The 23,968-nt window shown below is 63.6% G+C and overlaps 2 protein-coding genes across 13 annotated transcripts in view; one reads left to right on the top strand and one right to left on the bottom strand.

Moving 5' to 3' along the window:
- Window positions 1–10,142, top strand: part of CSNK1D (casein kinase 1 delta) — a 34,284-nt gene extending 24,142 nt beyond the window's left edge. For 3 of the 9 annotated variants that reach the window (XM_008961101.4, XM_063598823.1, XM_008961104.4), the window contains one exon: window positions 144–4,795. In XM_008961101.4, the coding sequence (XP_008959349.3) occupies window positions 144–439 (296 nt within the window). In that variant the 3' untranslated portion in view covers window positions 440–4,795. Of the gene's footprint in view, window positions 1–143; window positions 6,484–9,096; window positions 9,435–9,987 lie in introns of those variants that run through there. The other 6 variants (XR_010110591.1, XR_010110592.1, XM_003808951.5 and 3 more) reach the window with 5 other exon arrangements.
- Window positions 9,680–20,850, bottom strand: SLC16A3 (solute carrier family 16 member 3). 4 transcript variants are annotated; one of them, XM_034943200.3, is made up of 5 exons: window positions 20,664–20,850; window positions 12,942–13,190; window positions 12,310–12,453; window positions 11,288–12,043; window positions 9,680–10,454 (listed from the first exon to the last, which is right to left on the bottom strand). In XM_034943200.3, the coding sequence occupies exons 2-5, from the start codon at window positions 13,162–13,164 to the stop codon at window positions 10,180–10,182; spliced, it is 1,398 nt and encodes a 465-aa protein (XP_034799091.2). In that variant the 5' UTR covers window positions 13,165–13,190; window positions 20,664–20,850; the 3' UTR covers window positions 9,680–10,179. The 4 variants fall into 4 exon arrangements, with proteins under 4 accessions (XP_034799091.2, XP_034799089.2, XP_034799090.2 ...); XM_034943198.3 differs by lacking the exon at window positions 20,664–20,850 and adding an exon at window positions 20,098–20,223; XM_034943199.3 differs by lacking the exon at window positions 20,664–20,850 and adding an exon at window positions 17,364–18,105.
- Between the last annotated feature and the right edge of the window lie 3,118 nt (window positions 20,851–23,968).

The raw sequence follows: 23,968 nt of genomic DNA, 5'->3' as shown, positions 1-23,968 counted from the left end.
GAGTGTTGGTGGCCATCGGCCACAGCCAGGTCCTGACTGTCCAGGCAGCCCAGGGTCCTCTCCGGCCACAGCCTCTCATAGAAAGCCCCGAGTGAGAGGCAGCAGACGGGGGCGGCCCACTCCGTTTCTCTCCCTGTCCTCAGCTAACACCTCCCCCCGGCCCGTCTCCGGCATGGAGAGAGAGCGGAAAGTGAGTATGCGGCTGCACCGCGGGGCCCCCGTCAACATCTCCTCGTCCGACCTCACTGGCCGACAAGATACCTCTCGCATGTCCACCTCACAGGTAGGTGCAGAGCTCCCGGGCGGGCGCTGGGCCTCGGGCTACCCCGTCCGAGTCAGGAGCGGGCTGTGGTTTCTCCAGGGCTTCTTCTTTCCTTTCTTCCCCCCATTTTTGAGAGTTTTTAGTCTCGCCAGGGTGTGGTGTCTTGGTTGCAGATGAGGCTTCTCGGGAGGGCCTGGGAGACATGCTGGGCCATCATGGGGCTTGTCTCCTGGTTGCAGGTGGCCAGTCTCAGGTCTCAGGTCCCTGAGGCCAGCAAACCGTGGGGGCTTTCTCCTGCTGTTTGAGTGCCCCGCTGCCCGCAGCCGTCCCCAGGCAGCTGACACCACTCGCCTGCTTGCGCCCCATTGTGGGTGCCCCCGGCCCAAGGGAACCTTCCTCATTCTTCCTCATTCTTGCCACTGGCCAGGGATGGAGGCCCGTAGGGACCTCCACGGGCTTCTTGTGAGACCCTCCCTGGTGGCATGCCCTGCAACGAGGCTTCCCTTCTTTTGACGGCCTTGCCTGTCTTCCCTTGGACGAGAAGTACCCTGTTGGCAGCCCAGGCCTAGCCACGGCCGCCGCCTCTTCAGCATCCTGCAGCGGCCTCTCCTCTCCTCGCTCTGGCTTTTGTTGTCTTTTGCGTTTGCTAACGTGCTCTTTGAACTAGAACAGCTTTCTCCATATGGATCCATTATATTTCTTCAAATAGTTTTCTGGGTTGTTCGCCAACAGGGGCAGGGTTAGTGGGGCAGGGCTGTGTTTCACCAGCAGGCATCCTGGGGGGTGCCCAGATCCTCCACGGGTCTTCCGGATGAGCAGGAACTCAGTTCAGAAATGCCCTGGAGCCTGGCTGTGGGCTTGTGGGGAGGTGTTTGTTGGGATCACAGGATGGAGCCAGGCCTGCTGCCGTGAGCGGGGCTGGGTGTAGCTGGCTAGCCAGGAACATGCCGGAGTGGGGAGCACTCTTGACCACTTGCCGTCTTTTAATGATTGGGGTTACTGCACATTTCTAATTCACTAATAATTTCACTAGAAACAGACCTTTTTGTATAACTTCCTCCCAAAGAGACCAAAGATGCAGGGATTTTGGCTTCGTGGTTATTTTGACTTTGTGGTTATATGAATTGGGCTCGAGGGGTCTGGGCTGCGTCACGAGAGTGGGTCCCTTACGTGCACACAACCCTGCTGTTACCTCCAGACACAGCACAGAAAGGGTTTAACTGGCTTCTTTCCACGAGCCTGGCACTTGTGCATCAGTTCCTGTGAGCAGGTCCCGGGAGGGTCTGCCCGTGCCCTCGTGTCTTGATGCGCGGCTGGCTCTGTCGCCCCTGAACCATGGTACAGGAGCCGAGAGTGCTCCCCATGCTGGGTGCTGACCGGACTTGGACAGCCTCGCCCCAGCGCTTGGCTGACAAAGACTAGGGAAGGGGCCTGAGTGCTTTTTGTTTGTTTTAAAGAAAGTAAAGTGTCCAGTGGTTTGGGATCTTTGTGGGCAGTGAAGGTGTCCTGAGCGTGCTGAGCAGTCACAGCCCTGAGTCCAGCTGCCTCTTCTCGGTACACGGCCTTGGCGGCACCTGGGTGTGGCTGTTGTAGCCACCAGCCCCCAAGGTGGCCGTGAGCAGTGTCTCCTTCCATGGTGAGCTGTGGCAGGAACCCACAGCTGGCTCTTAGGCCCTCGTTTTCCATATGAGGAAATACAACGTGGGCTCTAACAGCAGGGAGGAGTCTCCAGAGAGAGCTGGTTTGGGGGTGTGTTCTCTCCAAAAGAAGCCTCCTGGCCTCTGGTCCTGGACACCCTGGGGGGCCTTCCTGAGAGGCATGTTGAGGGCTCCCCACCTCCAGGGCGGGCCCCCTCCTTTGTCACCATCTCACAGGAAGGCTTTGGCCGTGTGTCCTTCCTGCCAGACTCTGCCAGCACCAGCACACGTGGTGGCTGTGAGCAGCAGCCCCCGTTTTGAATCCCAAGGGGGAATACAGGAGGCTCAATTGCTCTGAGCGCCTCACCTGTTTGCTCGGGTGAGCTGGAGAGACAGTCACCGTGGGCAGTGACTCATCCCCGGCCAGTCTTCCTCCTCGGGCCGTCGCTCTTCCCTGTTCTTTCTGCTCCTCTCAGGAGACCTTGCGCCCTGTGGAGATGGGAGGAGGCAGCAGGAAGGTCTCCCAGGGCTTGCTGGCCGTGGCTGGGTGTGGATGGGTGGAAGACCACGTGGCAGCCTGCCTGTAGGTCACAGAGGCCCCCATAGTTGTAGGACCCCGCCCCAGCCTGGACTCCGCCTGGGTCTGTTCCCTCTTCGCCCCCTCTCTTTTCGGGCTGTTGGTGTTCGGCCAGGGCTCTTTGGCTACAGTAGCCTGGGCCCTAAAGGCCATCTAGTTGCTGAGTCTGTTTGGGGTTTTTACTTTGTGAGAAGAAGGCCTCGTCATTCCAACAGTCGATGACTCGCTTTGATCAACCCCTGCCCAGGACTAGGCCTGAGCCCTGTCGTCGTACCGGCGAGGATGTGCGTCTCCCCTGCCTGCAGGCTGTGCCCTGAGACCCAGTTGTGGGGCTGCCCAGCACCTGCCATCCTGCTGGGATCAGGTTTTCTTAGTGCTTGAGAAGACTCAGGAGGGCCTGTCCCATGCCATTGTTGGCCTTAAGAGCAAGTGATTCCAGAAGAGGAGTGGGCACCACTCTCATCCAGAGGCCCGTCCTGAGAGGCAAGTGAGGCTGTGCTCTGTGCCTGGGCTCCCCCAGGTGGCACCTGTCGGTCTGTGGACCTGGTTGAGGCAAGGACGCCCATCTGGACATGGAGCCGACACAGGTAGTCAGGGGGCCAGCGGGACGCTTACCAACAGCTGTCTTTTCCCCACCTCAGAATAGCATTCCTTTCGAACACCACGGCAAGTAGCTGCTCGTCTCCCATCGGAAGGCAGCACTGGGTGAGTGTGCGCGTGGCGGGCGCCAGGCAGCAGCGCCAGGTGGGTGGGAGCCACCATGCCCCACCCATGGGAGCTTGCAGGTGGGCTGGGCTTGCATGCCAGGTGCTGGAGGTAGAGTGAGGCTTCTTCTGCTCTGTTCTTCTTGTGGGGTGCAGAGCGGCGGCAGTCCGCTGCCCAGTCTTGGAGGGAGGCTGTCCACAGAGAGCTTTGGAACAGAGTGACCCCAGGAGACCATCCTGTTGGCCTGTGGCCTCCCCGTGACTGCGTTCCGTGTGCCATTGCTCTCCTCCTGTCCTGGGTGCCCACCCGTGAGGCAGGAGTGGCAAGGCGGGTGCCCCGAGCACTTGAGTTGCCTTGTCTGCGGTCGGCCGTGCCTGGAGGGGCGTCTGTGTCCTGCTCAGCTGGGTGGCTCCACGCTTGGTGTTGGGGGCTCCTAAGCTCTTGCTGCGCCACACTCTGGGCAGTCTCTGCCATGCCGGCTTTTCTAGTCGCCTCTCTCTTCCTGTCTCATTTATCTCTGTCCTTGTTTTGTGTTTCTTTTCACACTTGGTCTCTGCCCAGCCGTCTTGTCCACGCAGCTTCGTCTGTATTAACTCCTCCAGCTGCAGCCCACTCACTCCCCGCCGTCGGTGCATGGCCGGCGTCCACGCTGTGCTCCCTCCTCGGCAGCCACGCGCGCTCGGCGGCTCCTTCCAGCAGGGGCTTGCGCTTCTGTCGGGTCTGTGCCGCTGGGAGACCCGCTGCAGTTTTCACACTGTGCACACTCTGGAAATGTGTTGACAGGAACTGCTTTTCACGTCTTCCCTGAGAGGGGTACCCATTTTCAAACACCAGGTTCCTTTCCAGGAAGGGAGACAGGAGCACCCGTCTCCGCTCCACTCGGATCCTCCGACCCTGCCGAGCCCGGCTCCGCGGGCACCTTGCTTGCATGCCTCTTCCTTCTTCCCGTCTTCCTGTCACTTGTTCTGCTGAGCACGTGTCCCGGCCACAGAGGCCCCTGTGCGTGGCAGGGGACGCAGGCGTCTAGACTGGGGCTAGGCGGTGGCGGTGCGTCCCCTCCCTGCCCAGCACCGTCACTGTGGTATCTGCCTGGCCGGCTCCCCCAGCCCCATGCTGACCTTCTCCTGTGCTTTGGCTCCGACAGATTCCTGGTCGGGTGGCTTCCAGTGGTCTTCAGTCTGTCGTGCACCGATGAGAACTCTCCTTATTGCTGTGAAGGGCAGACAATGCATGGCTGATCTACTCTGTTACCAATGGCTTTACTAGTGACGCGTCCCCCGGTCTAGGATCGAAATGTTAACACCGGGAGCTCTCCAGGCCACTCACCCAGCGACGCTCATGGGGGAAACATACTAAACGGACAGACTCCAAGAGCTGCCACCGCTGGGGCTGCACTGCGGCCCCCCACGTGAACTCGGTTGTAACGGGGCTGGGAAGAAAAGCAGAGAGAGAATTGCAGAGAATCAGACTCCCTTTCCAGGGCCTCAGCTCCCTCCAGTGGTGGCCGCCCTGTACTCCCTGACGATTCCACTGTAACTACCAATCTTCTACTTGGTTAAGACAGTTTTGTATCATTTTGCTAAAAATTATTGGCTTAAATCTGTGTAAAGAAAATCTGTCTTTTTATTGTTTCTTGTCTGTTTTTGCGGTCTTACAAAAAAAATGTTGACTAAGGAATTCTGAGACATGCTGGCTTGGAGTTTGTGTATGAGGTGGAGTCGGGCAGGGAGAAGGTGCAGGTGGATCTCAAGGGTGTGTGCTGTGTTTGTTTTGCAGTGTTTTATTGTCCACTTTGGAGAGGAGATTTCTCATCAAAAGTCCGTGGTGTGTGTGCGTGCCCGTGTGTGGTGGGACCTCTTCAACCTGATTTTGGCGTCTCACCCTCCCTCCTCCTGTAATTGACATGCCTGCTGTCAGGAACTCTTGAGGTCCTCGGAGAGCAGTTAGGGACCGCAGGCTGCCGCGGGGCAGGGGTGCGGTGGGTGTTACCAGGCAAAGCACTGCGCGCTTCTTCCCCAGGAGGTGGGCAGGCAGCTGAGAGCTTGGAAGCAGAGGCTTTGAGACCCTAGCAGGACAATTGGGAGTCCCAGGATTCAAGGTGGAAGATGCGTTTCTGGTCCCTTGGGAGAAGACTGTGACCCGAGAGGTGGTTACTGTAGTGTTTGTTGCCTTGCTGCCTTTGCACTCGGTCCATTTTCTCAGCACTCAATGCTCCTGTGCGGATTGGCACTCGGTCTGTGTGAATGCCTGTGCTTAAAACCAGGAGCGGGGCTGTCCTTGCCACGTGCCAAGACTAGCTCAGAAAAGCCGGCAGGCCAGAAGGACCCACCCTGAGGTGCCAAGGAGCAGGTGACTCTCCCAACTGGACCCAGAACCTTCACGGCCAGAAAGTAGAGTCTGCGCTGTGACCTTCTGTTGGGTGCGTGTCTGTTGGTCAGAAGTGAAGCAGCGTGCGTGGGGCCGAGTCCCACCAGAAGGCAGGTGGCCTCCGTGAGCTGGTGCTGCCCCAGGCTCCATGCTGCTGTGCCCTGAGGTTCCCAGGATGCCTTCTCGCCTCTCACTCCGCAGCACTTGGGCGGTAGCCAGTGGCCATGTGGTCCCAACCCCGATGCGCAGGGCAGTCTGTTCGTGGGCACTTCGGCTGGACCCCATCACGATGGACGATGTTCCCTTTGGACTCTAGGGCTCCGAAGGTGTGCACCTTGGTTCTCCCTTCTCCAACCCAGAGTTCCCCAGATGACATAACTGGCTGGCGTCCCAGAACACAGTTGTTCACCCCCCCCCCAGCTGGCTGGCCGTCTGCCTGAGCCCATGGATGCTTTCTCAATCCTAGGCTGGTTACTGTGTAAGCGTTATGGAGTACGGGGCCTTGAGCGGGTGGGAGCTGTGTGTTGAAGTACAGAGGGAGGTCGGGGTGGGTCAGAGCCGAGTTAAGAGATTTTCTTTGTTGCTGGACCCCTTCTTGAAGGTAGACGTCCCCCACCCGGAGAGACGTCACGCTGTGGCCTGAAGTGGCGCAAGCTTGCTTTGTAAATATCTGTGGTCCCGATGTAGTGCCCAGAACGTTTGTGCGAGGCAGCTCTGCGCCCGGGTTCCAGCCCGAGCCTCGCCAGGTCGCGTCTTCGGAGTGCTTGTGACAGTCCTTGCCCAGTATCTAGTCCCCGTCGCCCCGTGCAGGAGACGTAGGTAGGACGTCGTGTCAGCTGTGCACTGGCGGCCAGTCTCCGAGCTGTGCGTTTGTATCGCCACTGTATTTGTGTACTTTAACAATTGTGTAAATAATAAATTCATAATGACTTCTACCTTTCTTCCCTCCCCTTTCCATGTGGTCTTTATTTCATCAGCTTGAGAGTTTTCACTGTGTTGAGGTGAACTGTGTGAAAATACTTCTTTGAGATGGCTGTTTGTTCTTTCTCAGCCTGTGGGTGTCTGGGAGCTGGCAGAGCAGGAGGAGAGCTGCCCCATGGGCCTGCTGCCGGGCAGGTAGGGGTGGCGACTGCTCCTCGCCGTGCTGCCCCCTTGGGCTCTGTTGTGCACACAGAAGTCCACGCACGTTCTGTGTGACGGTTCTGGAGAGTCCCTGCCTTCTCGGGCGGCACCGGCAGCCGCACTCCAGCCGCCTGGGGTGAGCGCATGTCCCTTCCCCCTGCCATAGGGCCGTGGTGCTCAGGGATCCCCCTGTCGCTTGAGCTGTTGAAGCCCAGGAGCTGCCCGATGGCCCTGCACAGGCACAAGGAGATAGGGTTCCTCTCCGCCCCCCCCCCCCAGAGCACACAGCAGCGGCCCCTATCCAAGGCCTGCGGGGGCTGTCAGGCTGCCAGAGCAGGGAGGTCTGCACCAACTCCTGACCTGTGCTCATGTGTGGGTGAGCTCAGCCAGGCTAGGCCGCCTCCCCTCCCAGCTCCCCTCCCACCCCCACCTCCACCCAATACTCTCCACTCCAGGCCACTCCCTTGGCCCCTTGGCCAGGGTCACGCTGCCTAAGAGGAGGATATTTTTGTTTGTAGTGAAAAAGCACAGGGACTTCGGGTCACTTGCCTGGAGGTTGCTCTAAGAACGGTGTAGCTTTCTGAGCCCCACGTGGGTATGTGCTGAGGGGGTTCTGGGGCTGTCCCGCCAACTCTGCCTGTGATGCACTCCTTCCCCAACCGTGGGGATGCCCGTGGCCTGGAGCTCTGCCAGCCCCTCCTCCCAGGCCCTTCCTCTCAGCCATTCTGGCTGTGCCCTGGGCATCTGAGCTGGCTTCCGGGCCTTCCCTGTCTCCAGCCCACCTCACGTGGTTCCCTCTTGCTGCCCCAGACTGAGACACCGTGTGAGGCCTCACTGTGGCCGTGGCTGAGGCTCAGCCCCTGCCCCGCTCACCGGCCCCAACCGGAAAATGGCAAGACCCAAGTTCCAGTTCCTGCCTGAGCTTCCCAGGCCTGCAGCCGCCCTCCTGGGGTTCCCTGCCCTGAGAGGGAGCAGGGGCTGCATGTCCTCAAGGCCTGTTGCATCTCATCTGCGGGGGCATGAGCGGACAGAGTTAGAGGGCTTGTTCTCTGAACCTGAGTCTGGCTGGGTCTGTGTCCTCGGGCATAGTTTAGACGCTGAAAAGAGCAGGCCCTCCAGGTACTGGGCAGCGCCTCCCGGGAGCTTCACCATAGACCCCCTCGGAAGGCTGAGGGACGGCAGCGTCCGGGGCCACCAAGCCCTTTCTGGGTCCCCTGTGCCTCCCCCGCCACCTCCCCCAGCACAGACCTTGCACACATCTGTTCCAGGGCTGTTCTCTGGGAAGGCCCAGGCCGGGCGGACACCTCCCTTCTCCCTCTGATCTGGGATCATGTGAAGAAGTCTGTGCGCCCTCTGCCCCCCACCCCCACCCCAAGTAGCAGTGGGTTCTGGACGGACGTGTCTCTGGTCAGGGGATCTTCACAACACGGTAGACCTGAACCACTTTTGGCACTAGAATCTGTCGCCGGGGTTGGGGGATAGCTCTGTGCAGCCCACGCACCAGACCTCTGCCCCCAGCTTCCTCCCAGTGGGCTCCGGGCTTCCCTTCCCCTTCACTCCTGCCTGTCGGGTCAGAGCAGACCCGCTGCCCCATGGCTTCCCTCCTTTAAAGGCACCAGCTGAGGGAGGGGTTGGTAGAACTCAGCGCCCACTCACGCCCACCCTGCGGCACAGGGACCCCAGCCCCCACACGTCCTGTGCCCCCAACCAAGCGTGGCCGCCTTCCCACATCTGGACCACTCCTGAATCACTGAGCACGGTCCCTCAGGCATGTCTGTCCGGGAGCAGCACTGCCTGGCTACTTTGTGTTGAGCCTCTGCTGTGTGCTGTGGGTGTGGGGACCAGAGTGGGGCAGACGAGGGGTGACAGTTGAGCTAGAGAGACTGCTTCCTGCCTAGGGGAGGGTGAGGGCCCGAGATACCTGGAAACGGGGTTCCAGGAGCGAGCACCCCTCACCCGGCCCATGACCTCCCTGCCAGTACCTCTGTAAGCCCAGGTCACTCCTGAGGTCAGCAGAACCAGGGACAGCCAGGTCCAGAGGTGGCAACCCCTGGGTGTGAGCAGTCCCCTGGTGGCCCTGATGTGGGGATGCCAGCGGGGGAAGGCCATGTGTCCTCTGAGGCCCGGGCTGCCTGCTCCCCACCTCCTCGCCTGCTCCCCGCCTCCTCGTCCTTCTCCCTTCAGCTGCTGGGTGGGACAGGTGGACTCTGCCGAGACACATGGGCCTAGCTGTGCAGAGTCTGACCTTGATCCCTGCAGCTGCTGGCACTGCCCGCCAGCCTGAGCCCTGCTAGAGGCCTCCACAGCCCTGAGGCTGCAGGCAGGAGCCTGGGCTGCAAGAGCTCAAGCCCAGCTGGGGCAAGGCCAGGGGCAGATGGGGACAGCTGGACCTGAGATGTGCACTTTTCGCTTGCTTTTCATTGCAGAGGAGCAGGGACATGGCGTCTCTCCGGCTGCACGCGGCCCGCCAGGGCACCCGCTGCCGTCCCCAGCGCCCACGACGCACCTACTGAGGGCCCCGGCGGCCTCTGACCGGGCTCCCAGCCACGCAGGCCACTGCTGGCCACGAGGGCAGGTGGGTGTTAGGTGTCCAGGACAAGCCCAAGCGCTGGGCCGGGCTGGATGGAGGACAGGGCACAAAGACCAGCCCTGGGCACTGACCACACCACGCACACTGCCAGCCAGCCAGAGGGGCGAAAAAGGGAAGGCAGGAGGGTCCTGTTTCTTAAACACAGCAGTGAATAAAGTGGCTTGTTCCACCTCAGCTCCCATCTAACCACCACGTAGGGGCTCCCTGGCACATTTCAGAGGCCACCCTGGCACAGTGGCCTCCAGGCACCTGCCCCGCAGCCCCCTCCACGCAGTGCCTGCCCCTGCTACGAATGCTCTGCCGCTGCAGGGAAAGCTGGCGAGGATAGAGCCACGGTAGGAACAGCCAGGCCATCAGCAGACGTGCGAGTCAGGACACAGGCCACACAGCAAAACCACATACTCCTAGGAAACCGTTGGTCCTGACACTCCACCCACACGCAGGTTTATTTCCATCTTCCAGGGGTGGAAAGAGCTGTCCCCAAGACACTCAAGAGGGGTGGGCACAGGCCCCATGTGAGCCCAGGGTAGGACGGGCTGGAGAGGGCCCCACGCAGCACCTGCCCTGCCAGCCTGTCTGCGGCCCACCCACCCTCCCATTAAAGTCACGTCTCGCAGCATGGGTTTCCAGGTCCTTGAGCATAGCAGTGGCCGCAGGCCACTTGGGAGCAGCAGGCGGGGCCCCTGGTGAGGATGCCTTGTAACCTTGCGGCTTGGCTTCACCGCAGATCCACTCTGGAATGACACGGTTCCCACCCCGCCACCTTCCCCCTCAAAACACTGATCGGGCGACGATCCGCTGGGCCGGCAGCTGGAGCCCAGCCGTGGCCCTGCCTGAGCCAGTCCAGTTTGTAAAATAAATAGCAAGCGTTGCCGGCTTCTGTACCTCCTCCCTGTGCCTGCCGGCCCCGCCCAGCCACTCAGACACTTGTTTCCGGGGTGTGAACCACCTCCCCGTTTTTCTCAGGCTCAGCCTTCAGGAAATGCTCCACCTCCCGCAAGTCCACCCCCGAGTCTGCAGGAGGCCTGTGGAGCTTCTCCTCCTCCGCGGCCGCCACCTCGGGCTGTGGCTCTTTGGGCTTCTTCCTAATGCAGAAGAAGTTGCCTAGCAGCAAAATCAGCGAGGAGGTGAGCACCTCGGCCCCCGCCAGGATGAACACGTACATGTAGACGTGGGTCGCATCCAGGAGTTTGCCTGCGGGAAGACCCCATCAGTCCCAGCCACTCATGCGGGCTGCCCCCAGGGCCCACGGCTCCACCCAAGCCTGTGTCTCCTCCGTGTCTCAGCACGCAAGGGTCACCCTGTCTGCCTCTGAGCTTGTGGGGCTGGGAGGTGTTCTCTCCCCTCCATGTGTTTCAGCTGGGGGCATCCTCCCTCCTCAGCCTCCCCTCCCTCCTCCCCAGGGGAACCAAGACTTAAGAGGCTAAAAATAGCAATGGCTTTGCGGAGTTTGGGCTTCGGTTGGTGGCAGGAGTCACGCTGGTCCCCACGGAGTCCCCCTGAGGCTTCCAGTCGGCAGCCCCAGAGGCCCTACTGTGTTCAGCACCAGCCCTGTGCCCTGGCCACCACGGACTCCAAGACAGGAGCCCTCCCCAAGCCCAGGACCCCCTCGCCAGGCAGGCAGAGCCTGGGCAAGGCTGCTCCAGTCAGAACTTAATTTCCCTCACGTGTTAGCTCAGTCATCCTTCAAAAAGGAGAGGCCCCAAAATGCAAAAACCGGCTGTTGGGTTGCCTGGAGCTGCCGCGTGGTGCCCAGGCAGAGCCTGGAGGAGCTGCCCACCCCCTGGGTCCAGCCCCTAGCCACCCTGCCTGTCTGGGGCACACTGTGCCGGACGGAGCACCCCACTCCTAATGGAGACCCGCTAGCCCCAGCAGAATCAGGGTTGGTCCAGCACAGTGCACCCCCCTCCAGCTCTGAGTCCCACACTGCGGGTGGCTGCCGAGGGGTGCGCGTCCCCCCCCCTCGCAAAGCGGGCGCCTGACGGGAAGGGCAGGTGTGGGGAACTGCCTGGGGGCGCAGCGCTCACCTCCCGACGGGGGCCCGATGAGCACGGCCACCGCCTCCATCAGCAGCACCAGGCCAATGGCACTGGAGAACTTGTGGGTGCCCACGATGGCCATGAGCACCTCGAACTGCAGGGCCCCCACCATGCCGTAGGAGATGCCGAAGAAGATGCAGAAGACCACGAGGCCGCCGTAGTCGCCCGCCGTAGAGCCCGCCAGGTCCGCGAGGCCGTTGAAGAACATGGAGAAGCTGAAGAGGTAGACGGAGTAGGGCCGCACCTTCCCAAGCCCCGCCACGAAGCCTGCGGCCGGCCGCGCGAAGATGTCAATGAAGCCCAGGATGGTGAGCAGGAAGGCGGCCTTGGTGTCGGGCACGCCCAGGTCCTTGGCGTAGCTCACCACGAACACGGGCGGGACGAAGAGCCCCAGCACCATGACCGAGGCGGCCACGGCGTAAAGCACGAAGCCGCGGTCCCGGAAGACGCTCAGGTCTAGCAGGCGCCGGGAGGATCGCGGCGGCCCCGAGCCCGGCTGGGCCATGGCCACCAGGGGCCTCATGAGTGCAGCACACACGCAGCAGTTGAGCAGCAGGCCGCCCAGGATGAGGAAGCCGCCCCGCCAGCCGTAGCGGTCCTGCAGCAGCTGCCCCAGCGGGCTCAGGGCACACAGGAAGACAGGGCTGCCTGCTGCCGCCAGCCCGTTGGCCATGGGGCGCCGCTTGCTGAAGTAGCGGTTCAGCATGATGAGCGAGGGCTGGAAGTTGAGTGCCAAACCCAACCCTGGAGGAAAGGGAATGTGGTGAGAGCCCCCCAAGGCTGCCCCCAAAGCCCGAGACCCTCATCTCTGCCCCCAGGTTCCCACAGGCTCAGGCTCCCAGGGTGCAGAGCCCCTGCTACCCACCCACTCGAGAGGGGGACAATGAGGTGGGGCTGGGACACCCCGCAGCCACCCGCCCTGCTGTCCTCCAGAGGCCTGGACCCAGGAGCAGAAGTGCACGGCCCCTGCCCCTCCTGGCATGTGCGGCCCACCGGCCGGCCCCACTCACCTGTGATGACCCCAGTGGTGAGGTAGACCTGGATGATGCTCCGGCAAAAGGACGCAGCCACCATGCCCAGCGACGCAAAGAGACCCCCCACAAGCATGACGGGCCGGCAGCCAAAGCGGTTCACGCACACACTGCAGAGCGGACCTGGAGAGGGCAGCAGCTGAGAGGGGCCGGGCCTGCAGCCAGCTCTGCCCCCGCCAGCCGACTGAGCTCACAGCCTGGAGCCGGCCTCCCCTTCCCACGCCACCCCTCCCCCCGCGGGGCACCCCGTGGGCAGGCTCCCCGAGCGCAGGCCATAATGACACGTGAGCGCCGCCTGTTGGGCCCCGTGGGTCCCTGCAGCTCAGGAACAGCCACCTTTTCAGGAACGGCTCTCGGGAGCCTGTCCTCTGAGACGGTCTATAAATACAGCCGACCCGTTTGGACAGGGGCCAGGATGGACTTCGTGCCCTGCCTGGGTTGGCCCCGTGGAGAGCATGTTGCTGCCCAGCAGGATCCTGGCCCCAAGGGCTTCCCTCCAGGGTTCCCTGGGGAGCAGGCGGAAGGCCCTGTTGCTGAGCCCAGCTACATGCGCCCAGCAGGATCCGCCAGCAGAGCCCCGGACAGGGGGCCCGGTGTGAGGCCACCCTCACCTGTCCCGTAGAGCATGGCCAGCAGGATGGAGGAGATCCAGGCTGTGTCGCTGTAGCCGATCCCAAACTCCTGTATGAGCTCCTTGAAGAAGACACTGACGGCCTTGGGGAAGGCGTAGGAGAAGCCAGTGATGACGAAACAGCCGAAGAGCACGGCCCAGCCCCAGCCGCCGTCAGGGGCCTTGACGCCTGTGGGGCCCTCGTCCACCACGGCCCCTCCCATGGCCAGGAGGGTTGGTTCCGCCTCACCTGAGAGAGAAAGCAGGCTGACTCAGGCTGCCCGGGTGACCATCCCAGCTGTAGCCCGGCAGGGGAGGGACACGAGCTGGGTGGCCCGGCAGCTCAGCTGAGGGGCAGCTGCCCGGCACCCACACTTGTGGCCCCCTGACCTGGTGTCTGGTGGAGGCAGGAGGGTTTGGAGGGAAGCTAGCAGCTGTGGGTCCCACTCCCTCCGCACTGCCTCCTGCACCCTCACAGCTGGCTCTAAAGGGCAGTGGCTTTTTTGGGCTCGGCCAGGACTCAGATTACCTCCTGGGACAAGCAGCCCCCGGCTGGAACATCGACCTGGCCGTCATTTCTGCCCTGGCTCGCTCTGGCTGACCCGTGCTGGGCAGGGACCACGCACACCATGATTCTGGCAGCAGACGGCACCTCCGGTCCCCAGCACTGAGCTCGCCCCAGGACCTCTGGGGGTGGCATCCTCCAGGTCTCTCCCGGTCTAAATCTAGGTGGAGCGTGCCTTGCTCTGGCTCTCCTGCCCCCAAGGGCCCACTTTGGCTTCAGTGGAGCCCACCAGGAGCTTGCCCAAGAGGAGGCGGGCAGTCTCTGGCGGTGAGGGGCTGGGCCCCAGGCTGGAGGGGGCAGTTGGAAGCACAGGGGCTGCAGTATTAAGAGTGGGTGGGGTGGGGAAGTGGGGGCAGATCTGGCCCCTTGTCCCTGGATGCCTCCTTGCCTCCCACCGGCCCTCTTGCTCAGCGACTCCTCCAGTGAGAAGAGACTCACCCCACCTGTGCCTGGAGTGACCCATAGGCTGCAGCCTGAAATCAGGAGGGGCTAGGGAGGCTCCCATCCAGCCCACGAGAGCAAACCATGCCAGCCCCAATGATGTCTGAAGCTGGTGTCCCTTTTGTAAACTCCAGGAGCTCAGCTCGTTTGAGTCAAGTTGGAACCCGAGGTCAGACTTCCATCTTCATGCCCCACCCCACCCAGAAGTCACCTTGTCCTCTCCTCACCAGGGAGCTGCAACCTGAGACTTTGGGTAGTCTAGTCCAACCAGCTCAGCCTCTCCCTGCTGGGACCGCGCTGTGAACCAGCGCCCTGGGAGGCAGCAGCAGGCCTGCTGTGCAAGCTCCACGCCCACCCACGACGCAATCTGTGGGGCTCCACCCCCGCCCCCTTTCCTTGGGTTCCTCCTGCAAGCGTGTCCGCAGACCCCTGACCTGGTGGGTCCCCCGTGACAGCTCGTCTTTGCCTCTAAGGCAGACATGTAACTAAAGGCATGCACAAGGGCCAGGACCTTTGCTAGGAGAGTCTGAGCAGTTCCGTGCGTGGCTCCTCACTCCTCCTCCCGGGCCCTCCCCGCATCCAGCCTGCCTGCCTGTCCCCACCACAGGTGCTGTGCCCCCTGGAGTCCCTGCCTCAGAGGTCCGAGGATGGTTTTTAAGGGCTTCCTAAGTGTTCCACGAAGTCACTGTTACTGGGAAATGCTGCTTGACGAGGGGACCCAGGAGCCAGCTGTGGCTGTCTGGATGATGACAAGGCAGACACGGCCCACTGGAGCAGAACAGACCCCCCCCACAGAGCCAGAGGTCCACCCCCCAACCTGCACTGGCTCTCTGGGACCCGGGCCTTGGAACCATTTCTGGGAAACCCGGGAGCAGCTTTTGCCTCTGCACCTGGACACCGGATGCCCCCACCACAGTGCCTGGGACAGGACAGAGGAGTGTCGCACGCCTCAGGACACACCACCTTAGGACACACTGCCTGGGGTCACTGAGCAGCAGGGTAGGTCCCGCTCATACTGGTATTGTTTAAAAGGTCCCTAAGATGACAGTATACAGCAGGGTAACTACAAGATATTAAAAATATATGCACTGAGGCTGGGCGCGGTGGCTCACACCTGTAATCCCAGCACTTTGGGGGGCCAAGGCGGGCGGATCACGAGGTCAGGAGATCGAGACCACGGTGAAACCCCGTCTCTACTAAAAATAAAAAAATTAGCTGGGCGCAGTGGCAGGCGCCTGTAGTCCCAGCTACTCGGGAGGCTGAGGCAGGAGGATGGCATGAACCCAGGAGGCAGAGCTTGCAGTGAGCCGAGATCGCACGACTGCACTCCAACCTGGGCGACAGAGCGAGACTCCGTCTCAAAAAAAAAAAAAAAAAAATATATATATATATATATATGCACTTGAGGAATGAAACTGGGAACAGGACGCAGACTGCGGGTCACAGGGGAGACTGGAGGGGTTGACGGCCTCAGGGCCCCAGCTTGTTTGGGGTTGCAGGTTTGCACTTTTAAAAATAAACAGGCCATGCAAGGCCAAGGAAGGAAATGTGTATACAACAAACAGGAATAGACACATTTTGCATACCCCAGGTTCCCCCTGCAAAACACAAAGAGGTACCAAGGCCTCTGAGTCTCCCTGGCTGCACCAGCGGGGGTGGGAGACGCAGGCAGACCCAGTGTTTGAAGCCCGCCAGGGTCCTCAGGAGACAGACGAGGGCGTGTGGGGAGGCAGGGGACAGTGGCCACCCTCAGGAGATGCGGCGCCCCTGAATTAGGGTCAAGGAGGGCTGGCAGAGGGTTGGGGCAGTGCCAGGACTCACTGACCAGGAGGGCACAGCATGTTCTGAGACCTGAGGTGCTTGTGGCTTCCACGTGATGCTCATGTGGGGAGGGCCATCTTCTGTGTCAAGATGAGGCATTTGGACAAGCCCCCAGACCACAGCCTGGCACCATCGTCTGTCCTCACCCAGCCTCTGGTGCCAGCCATGCTGAAATGGCTCCAGGAGTTCCCACTCCAGCCTGGTGTCCAGGGGCTGACTTGGAGCCAGCTGTCTGCCCACATGGCTTGGGGCAAGGGATTCCACAGGAGATGGAGTACGGGGAAGGGGCACAAAATAATGGCCCACACTCCCCATCTTCCAGGATAACCCCGGCACCGTGATGGGCCAAGGTACAGACTGCCTGGTGTTCCAGGGACAACCCTGGGGCTGTCCTGCCTGGAGCACACGCCACAGCCACCAAGCATTGGCCTCTCCGTGGGCACACGCCACAGGCTGGCCTTCCCCTGACATTTACCAACCCCCCCCCCCCCCGCCGCCCCCCAGGAAGCATGCCAACCCACCCAGAAATAACCTGGCCTCTGGGATGAGAAAGCTGATCTCCCAGGTGGGGGCTGCCCGGAGAGCAGGTCCCCCAAAGGCTCTACGACCCCAGGCTGCTGGAAGCTGAGCGGGAGGCCTGGGGCAGGGGTGGGTGGGAAAGTCCCTTGCAGGAGACCCTGCGTCCCACAGCCATGCGCCCTCCCAAGCCAGGGGCTCCTGCAGGCAGTTCCCTCAAGGGTGCAGGGCGCAGGGCTCTGCAAGGACCCCTGGCTTTAGACCAGGATTCGACCACAAAGTCCTCAGGACCTGGGTGCCTGCCAGTTCGGACCCCTGCACTGCCCCGTCACAGGCCTGGAACGCCATGCCAGGTGGCTCGAAATGCCGTCCTGCAGAGTCAACCTGGACTCATGCACAGAGGGTCCTGAACCTGACCCCTGCTGCCCAAGCCCGCTCCTCCGGGACCTCTCCAGAAACCTCGCCCACCACCTTGGGGGGGCACTGGGCACCCTGGCATGCTTCCCCTCAGGCGTCTGGACCTGCAGACCCCTCACCTGCCTAGGTCCTCAGGTTTGTGCGCAGCGCCACCGCCTCGCTGAGGCCTCTGCTGGACTGTCAGCCCGTTCCCTGGGTCCGTGCGGTGGCCTGAGCCCGGGACCCGTGGCCTGTTACCTAACTGACTCCAGCCCTTGAAGGATGGGCTTTGGCCCTGCCTTTGTGGCCCAGTCAGGAGGCGGCGCAGGAAAAGGGTAATTCGTTTCCTTCCTGGATCCCAGGAGCTGCCTGAGGACCAAGGAAGCGGCCTCTGTGGCCAGCGCCTGGCTGCCAAGGGGTGCCGAGGGCGGGACGGCGCTGCACCGGGGGAGGGGCCTCCCTCAGTTCCCTTCTTCCCCCGCAGTCCCTGTTGTGCAAACAAGGAAGGAGCAGTGAGCAACTCCCGGCAGCCCCGCCCCAGGCGCCTGCAAAGGTGTCGGGGCCGAGCTTGCAGGGGGTGGACGCTGCGCAAGGGGCTGCCCCAGGCCTGGGCCCTGCACCCCACCTCTGACCCCCGCAGACCCCCCCGCGCAGCCCGTGCCCTGCCGCTCTGTGTCCGCTTACATCATGACGGCAGGGGCCGGCGGGGCAGACACACAGGCCTCATTTGCGGATTGGCCACTTCCACCCAGGGCCAGGGCCAGGAGCCCCCACTGGTGCCCCAAGAGGGGCTGGGCGCAAGTCCCCTTTGGGAAAGGAAGGCTGCATGTGCCACCGCAGGCTTCAGCCCTGAGCTGGCACTGCGGGATCTCAGAGCTTTGAAGACCCCTTCTCCGCAAGGCTGTCACCGCCCTGGGGCCGGGAGGTGGTGGGGGCCGGAGCTGGTCCAGAGCCGCCGTCCCCCACCTCCGAGGCCTCCTGGACCCCGCAAGGCCGCCCCTCCACCCTAAAGCCAGTGCCTGAAGGCCAAGGCTGGAAGGGGAGTCGGGTCAGGAGGCGCCCCCTACCCCACCGCCGCCCAGCGGGCGTCGTGGGGACCCGGGGGGGAAGGTAAAGACCGGGAGGAGGCAGGAAGGCGGGAGGTGCGGGGCGAAGGGGGGAACCCAAAACTCCACCCTCGCCAGGAGAGGTCCCTCCTCGGCGCAATCCCCGCCCGGGCCGGAGGGACGGCTGGAGGGCGCCTGCGGGTTCCGGCTTCCCGGCTCTGCGGACGGGGGTCGGCGCGGGTGGTCGAGGCTGGGCGGGGCCCACCCGGGGGAGGGGGAGGGAAGGATGCTCCGCCCGGCCCCGCCCCGCCAGCCGCGGGACGTGGGGGACGTGACCGCGCCATGGGAGGCGCCCCCGTATTGCCCGCAGTAGGCGCCCTACTGGACGCTACCGTAATTGCCGGCGCGCGGGTCCACCGGGGTCAGCGGAGCCCGGGAGCCGCGCTAGGCGTCGGAGCCTCGAAGCCACAGGGCGGGGCCGACTCCACTTGCTGCAGAGGTGGGACCAGTGGGCGCGGCTCGGGACTCGGGGGCGTCGACTCGTGAACTGCGGGTCTCGGGGCAGGAGCCCAGCGGTTCGGTTCCGTTGCGTGCGGCTGCCCGGCGTGGCCCATTTCACAGATGGGCCTGACTCGGGCAGGTGACGCTAGGAGGACACCCTGAGCTCTGTCTGCTCCCGCCCCGCCCCTGCCCCAGGGCCCGGGCACCTCCAATGGCTCTGCACCACTGCCCGGAAGGCCCCCACTGGGGCCCAGAGTGTGGCCCACATTTGGCACCTCACTGGAGGGAGCGGCACAGGCCCTTCTGTCCCACGTGGCCAGGTCACCCCAGGACCCACCGCTGAGCCAGCCGAGCCTGGCATAAGGGTCACTGCAGGCCAGTAGGGGGGACCCGTCCGGCCTGACGGCTGGGCTGGGATCCATAGAGCCCTCTAGTATCTGCCCCTCCAAAGTAAAGTGCCCCGCTCCAGTCAGTGGGGTCTGGCCTGATCGTGCAGGCCACATGGCTTTCTGGGTGGCCTGGATGGCCGGCCCTGCCCAAGGTCACATGGGGTCGTTACCAAGCCTGCCTTGAGACCAGGCCTCCAGGTGCCCACCCCAGACTCTGTCCACACCATGGGGCCCTGGGGGACAGACGCTGCACGTGCCACAGCAGAGCCCCCATGCACTCAAAGCCTCTCTGGGGGCAGACACCCCCCCCATGGCCTCCTAGCACCTCCTCAGTTCCTGCCCGCCATGAGGGAGTCGAGCCCAGCCGCCTCCACACCACGCTGGCGGAATAGACCCTCCTTCAGCAGGGTCAGGCCAGCACCCACCTGACTTCCAGGCCTGTGCAGTGAAGCTGGGACCTTGGACTCCCCGGCCCCAACAGACACAAGACCTCCCACCCTTGTGCTCAGCATGGACAACCCCTGGGCCTTGGGGTGGGCCAACTGCCATTTCCCGCCCAGCAGGCCTGACTCTGGCCATCACCAGGAGAGGGACCCTTTCAGCCCAGGCCTTCTGGCCACGAAGCTCCGTGCCTCTGGGACAGAGAGGAGGACAGCTGCCCCTCGGCTCCCCCCATCGTCCCTCACCGACTCCAGCCACCCCTGGAGGCCCCGGCCAGAGCTAAGGGGCTTCCCTTCCACTCTGCGGCTCCTGTCTCTTGACTGGCCCAACACCCAGGGAGGCTCCTGACCAACCCACTGTTCGTATAGGGAAACTGAGGCGTGGGTTAGGAAGTGGGAGGCTACCAAAGGCTGCACCTGGTTTTCCCACGAGCTGGGGGCCAGGGGTGGAGGTAGGGCGAACCCAGGGAGCCCAGCCTGGCTCTGGAGAGGGTCCCCCACTTCCCTGCACGGTCTCGGGCTGTTAGTCATTGCCCAGGGCGGGGTGTGGGTCGGGGAGTGTTCAGGGTGTTGCGAACAGGGGAAAGCGCCACGGCCCGAGCGCAAGTGCTCCCCACTCCCTCGGGGAGGCCACCCATACAGGGAGGGCTGCAGCAACCCCACCAAATATAGCCCGCGCCCCCCGCCGCCGCGGACCGAGCTATTTATACCCGGACCGGGCTTGGCCGCCGGCGCAGCCATCTCCTGGCCCGAGCCCAGCCCCTGAGGGCAGCCCGACGGGTGGGCGCCGGGCCGGACCGGGGGAGACGAGACTGGGCAGCCAGGTATGCGAGGGCGCAGAGGGGCGCGGCTGGCTCTCGGGAGCCCTCGGTGGGGCCCGCTCGGAGTCGAGAAGGCTAGTCCATGCCCCGGGCGCCCCCGGACCTGATAGACAAAGTGGGCGGGGTGGGGGTGAGAGCGCGGACCCCGAGGCCGCCCCCTTGCCCGGCACGGGGAAGCTCCTGGGCCCCGGCCCGCGCGCGAGCATCGCGGCCGCGCCTACCTGCCGCCGCTGGGCCGCCTCAGCCCGCCTCTCGCCGCCTCTGCCCGCCTCTGCCGGTCCGTGCCGCGCCGGGGGCGACTTTAAGTGCTCGGGTCGCTGGCGCGGCACGTCCCCCGCGCACGTCACCGCCTGGCGCCGCCCCTGCGCGCCCCGCCCGGACCCCGCGCCGCCTCCGGACGGGCTCCCGGGCCGCAGCTCCCCGACGGCGCGTCCCGCAACCCCGCCGGGCCCAGGGACCCCCCAACTGGAACCGGCTCCGTCGGCGCCCCCGGCCCGGAGCTGGCCAGCCCCCTCTGCTCCTCGGGACTGGGTCTTCCCGGCCTCGCCTCCCCCGGAGTCCAGGCTCGCTTCGCCCCTCCGCCCCGCCGTCCCTCCGTTTCCCCGCCTCGGAGCGCAGCGCGGCAGGTCCCAATGTCCTCCAGGGCAGCGACCCCTCGCCCCCCAACGCCGGGGCCCCTTTGGTGGGGACGTGCGCGCGGGTCCCGTGGGGTTCCGGCCGCCTGGCTCAGCTCCGGGGCCCACATCCTCCCTCTCTGAGGCCACGTCCGACCTGTCCCCCTTCAGACCTCCGCTTCCTCTCCGGTCCCGGTGCGGACGGCGGCTCTTCCTGGCTACGGGAGCGACCCGCGGCCTGCGCTGCCTGGATGTGGGCCACGGCCTCGCCCTCCCTGAACTTCCGTTTCCCCAGGTGGCTCCGCGCCCTGCGGGGCCCTACAAAGCCACCGACTTCAGCCCTGCGCCCCTGCCCCGCCCCTCTCGCGGCCCAGAACCCGACGCGGAGGCCGGGGCGGCTCCCACCTTCGGGGAGGCGAGGGCTGCCCACCCGCTGGACCTCGTGAGGTGCTTCTCCCAGCCTGTTTTCTCTCATTTGCAACATGGAAATAACGGGCCGCTTTGGGTGCTGAGGTTTGAGGTGGCTCCAGGGAGTAAGGCCTTTGTTGGCCTGGACCAAGGAGTCTAGTTGTCAGGGCCACCCCGCCAGGGCCACAGGAATGCTTTAACTGGCCCCTCCCGGACCCGGGGGCTTCGGAGGCCGAGGCACTGGTAAGCCCGTGCCTTCACACACAAAGGAAGCAGGGGGTATCAATGGAGGACCCCTCCAGAGGGCAAGGGGAGGCCACCCCTGACAGTGAGGCCGTGTGGGCCTTGGCTCTCCATCTGCAGCCCAGCCTTGCGGGACATCAGGTCCAGTAAGGCCGCCTGTTCTTTCTATGTAATGTTACAAGCCCACCCTCCCGCTGGCATTCACAGAGGCTGGGTCTGGCCCTCACCCCTACCTGGGGCCCAACCACCCCCATCCCCAAACATCAAGATGAGGGCACGCGCCTGTGAGCAGAACACAGGCCTGTGGCAAGTGGTGAGGGGGCCTCCAACTTCACAGATGAAGACTCTACTTAGTTGGCCCGTGCTCCCGCCCAGGGCAGGTGGTGCTCCCATCTTCCTGCACCAGGCGATTCGTCAGTTTCTGAGGAGGGAGAGCAGCAGAGGGGTGCGGGGCACCGTGGACAGCTGCGGGAATGGGTCTCCTATGGGGTATTGCCTGCCGGGGAGGCGAGGGTACCGCGCTCCCCATCCCAGATTGTTGAGTCACCAGGCCTGCCAGCTGGGCTTGGGGCCCCCACTGAAGCCACCGAGACACCTTCCACATCTGCCTACAGCTTGGCCCTGATCCCTGAACCCTGAACCCTGAACCCCCACCATAGAGCAGCAACAGGGGGAGGGAGACAGAGCCAGAGAGCCTGGGACCTCACTGCCCCCTCCTGCCTCCTGAAGGACAAAGGGGCACCCCTGCCAGGGCCAGGTTTTCTCCCAGCTGGGAAGACGCTCAGTCATCCCTCCAGGGGTCCCAGGGAGCACCTGTGGTTTGGTTCTGACCCCCAGGCCTGGCCCCCTCTTAGGCATGGCTTCCCCTGGGTGTGGGCCCCAGGACTGTCCACCCAGAGCTGGGGTGGAGCCTCCCTGCCCTCAGAGGGGAGGGGAGCAGGCAGGCCAGTCAGCACTGGCTCCCAGCAGAGAGATCAAGTCTGTGGGCTTTGACTGGGGGTACTGGAAGACCACAGAATGGTCACAGTGATGTGATGGCTGCTGGGGACTGGGGCTGGGGGCCTGCCAGGTTGTTACCCAGAGGAAAGAGGCAGCGCAGCTATCAAGCAGGCCACTTGGGACAGCTCACCCCGAGCCTGGACAGAACAGGGCGCTGTAGGGTGGGGCCAGAGCCGCCGAGACCCTGGGCCCCTCTCCGAGGATTCTGGCACTCTGGTAGCATGAGGTACCCCTGACCTCCAAGTGCTCAGCTTTTAGAAAGGCCCAGCAGTTGGTGGTGGGGGGCATTCCAGGCCTGGCACCAGGGCCCAGGTGGCCAGGCTCCATCTGACACAGGGCTCCAGGGGCACCTGGGCACTGAATACCACTTTGGTTTCGGGTAAGATGCCTTCTGGGGGTCATGCTCCTCCCTCAACAACCCTGGATGTGTCAGAGACAGCGATGGTGCAGGGGAGAGGCACTTCTGGCCATGGTGCGATCCCCTGGCCCGCTGGGGGTCTGGAGCTGCGGGAAGAGGTGGGAAAGGCCACGTGTGTCCGCATCTCTGCACCCCACTCTGGGTGGTGTTGGGAGCACCCACCCCACACCTGGCTCCAACGCTTGCTCCCCCACAGTGGCCCTGGGTCAGACCCCAGGCCCAGGCCGCCCTTTTCTGCAGGAAAGGAGGTGGGGGTGTGGACAGGTGACACCATCCCTGGCCAGTGAGCGGCTTCACAGGACGCCCCCCTGTGACCCCACAGCCCCCAGTCCTGACTTCTCCCCCAGACCCAGGTGCCCCCACCTGCCCCTAGCTGCCCCAACTTCCTTTTGTTCCCAGTTCCAGCTACAGGGCCCTCCAGGCCCTGGAATGTCCTCCTAGGGGCCTGGCCCCCAGGTCCTTCCCACCCTGCTCCCTGGCAGGCTTAAGCTCCCTGGGGTACGCAGTCCCACCTTTTCCAAGAGCAACCTTTGTGGGAGGGGGCGGGCATGAAGGGGAGGCTGGGATCTGCTTCCTCCCCCGTGGGCTGCCCCGAGAGTCCCTACCTCTGTGTCCTGAAATGACTTAGGAAATGCGGAGAGGCTTTTCTCCGAGGGGCACCACAGCTGCTGCCCCAGGGAGGGTGGCAGAACAGGCCCCCGGACCTATCGGGGCCAGATCTCAGGTCCCAGGGAACCTTCCAGGGTCGGGGGAGCCACACAGCCCACATCCTGCGTCCTTGGGAACCCCGCACACCATTTTCCAGATCCCAGCAGGGCCACCCCGTCCTGACCCAGTCTTGGCCGTACCACCCAGCACCAGTTGCCGCCCCATGGACAGGACTGGGGCCAGGACCGGCCGGGTCAGGGGAAGAAAGCCGAGTCACGGGGAAGGACATTCCGGCCGAGCCACGGCCCCACCTCCCTGGGGTCCTGGGCTGCCCAGCTCCTGACCCTGCCTGCCTTACAGCTCCCTGCCCAGAGGATCTGGTGACACAACTGTCACAGCCTGTCATTCCACACTTGTGGCCACACCGTCCCCAGACTCCAGACCCACGCGGGGCGTGTGGCGGGACGTGCCCAGGCCAGATGGGGGATGCAGCCAGGACGGTGCCAGGGGAGGCTGGTGCCCTCCACCACACAGAGCCTAGACCCAGGCCCAGGACCATGGCCCAAATCTGCGCCCTCCCTTCACTCGCCCCAGAGAACCTGTCCAGGCTCACAGAAAAATACATATTATTATTTATTTATTTTTTGACAGAGTCTCACTCTGTCACCGGGCTGGAGTGTAGTGGCGCATTCTTGGGTCACCACAACCTCTGCCTCCCAGGTTCAAGCGATTCTCCTGCCTCAGCCTCCTGAGTAGCTGGGA

Source organism: Pan paniscus, chromosome 19, assembly GCF_029289425.2.
Source record: "Pan paniscus chromosome 19, NHGRI_mPanPan1-v2.0_pri, whole genome shotgun sequence".
In the NCBI taxonomy this organism is placed as follows: Eukaryota; Metazoa; Chordata; class Mammalia; order Primates; family Hominidae; genus Pan; species Pan paniscus.
This window is presented reverse-complemented; position numbering and strand designations above follow the sequence as displayed.

Excerpts from the sequence above, each read along its gene's own strand:
- SLC16A3 (XM_034943200.3), bottom strand. The coding sequence starts at position 13,164 with ATGGGAGGGGCCGTGGTGGACGAGGGCCCCACAGGCGTCAAGGCCCCT. Across the intron at positions 12,454-12,941 it reads GGCCATGCTCTACGGGACAG|GTCCGCTCTGCAGTGTGTGC; the intron begins GTGAGGGTGGCC and ends TGCCCTCTCCAG. Across the intron at positions 10,455-11,287 it reads CATCGGGCCCCCGTCGGGAG|GCAAACTCCTGGATGCGACC; the intron begins GTGAGCGCTGCG and ends GTCTTCCCGCAG.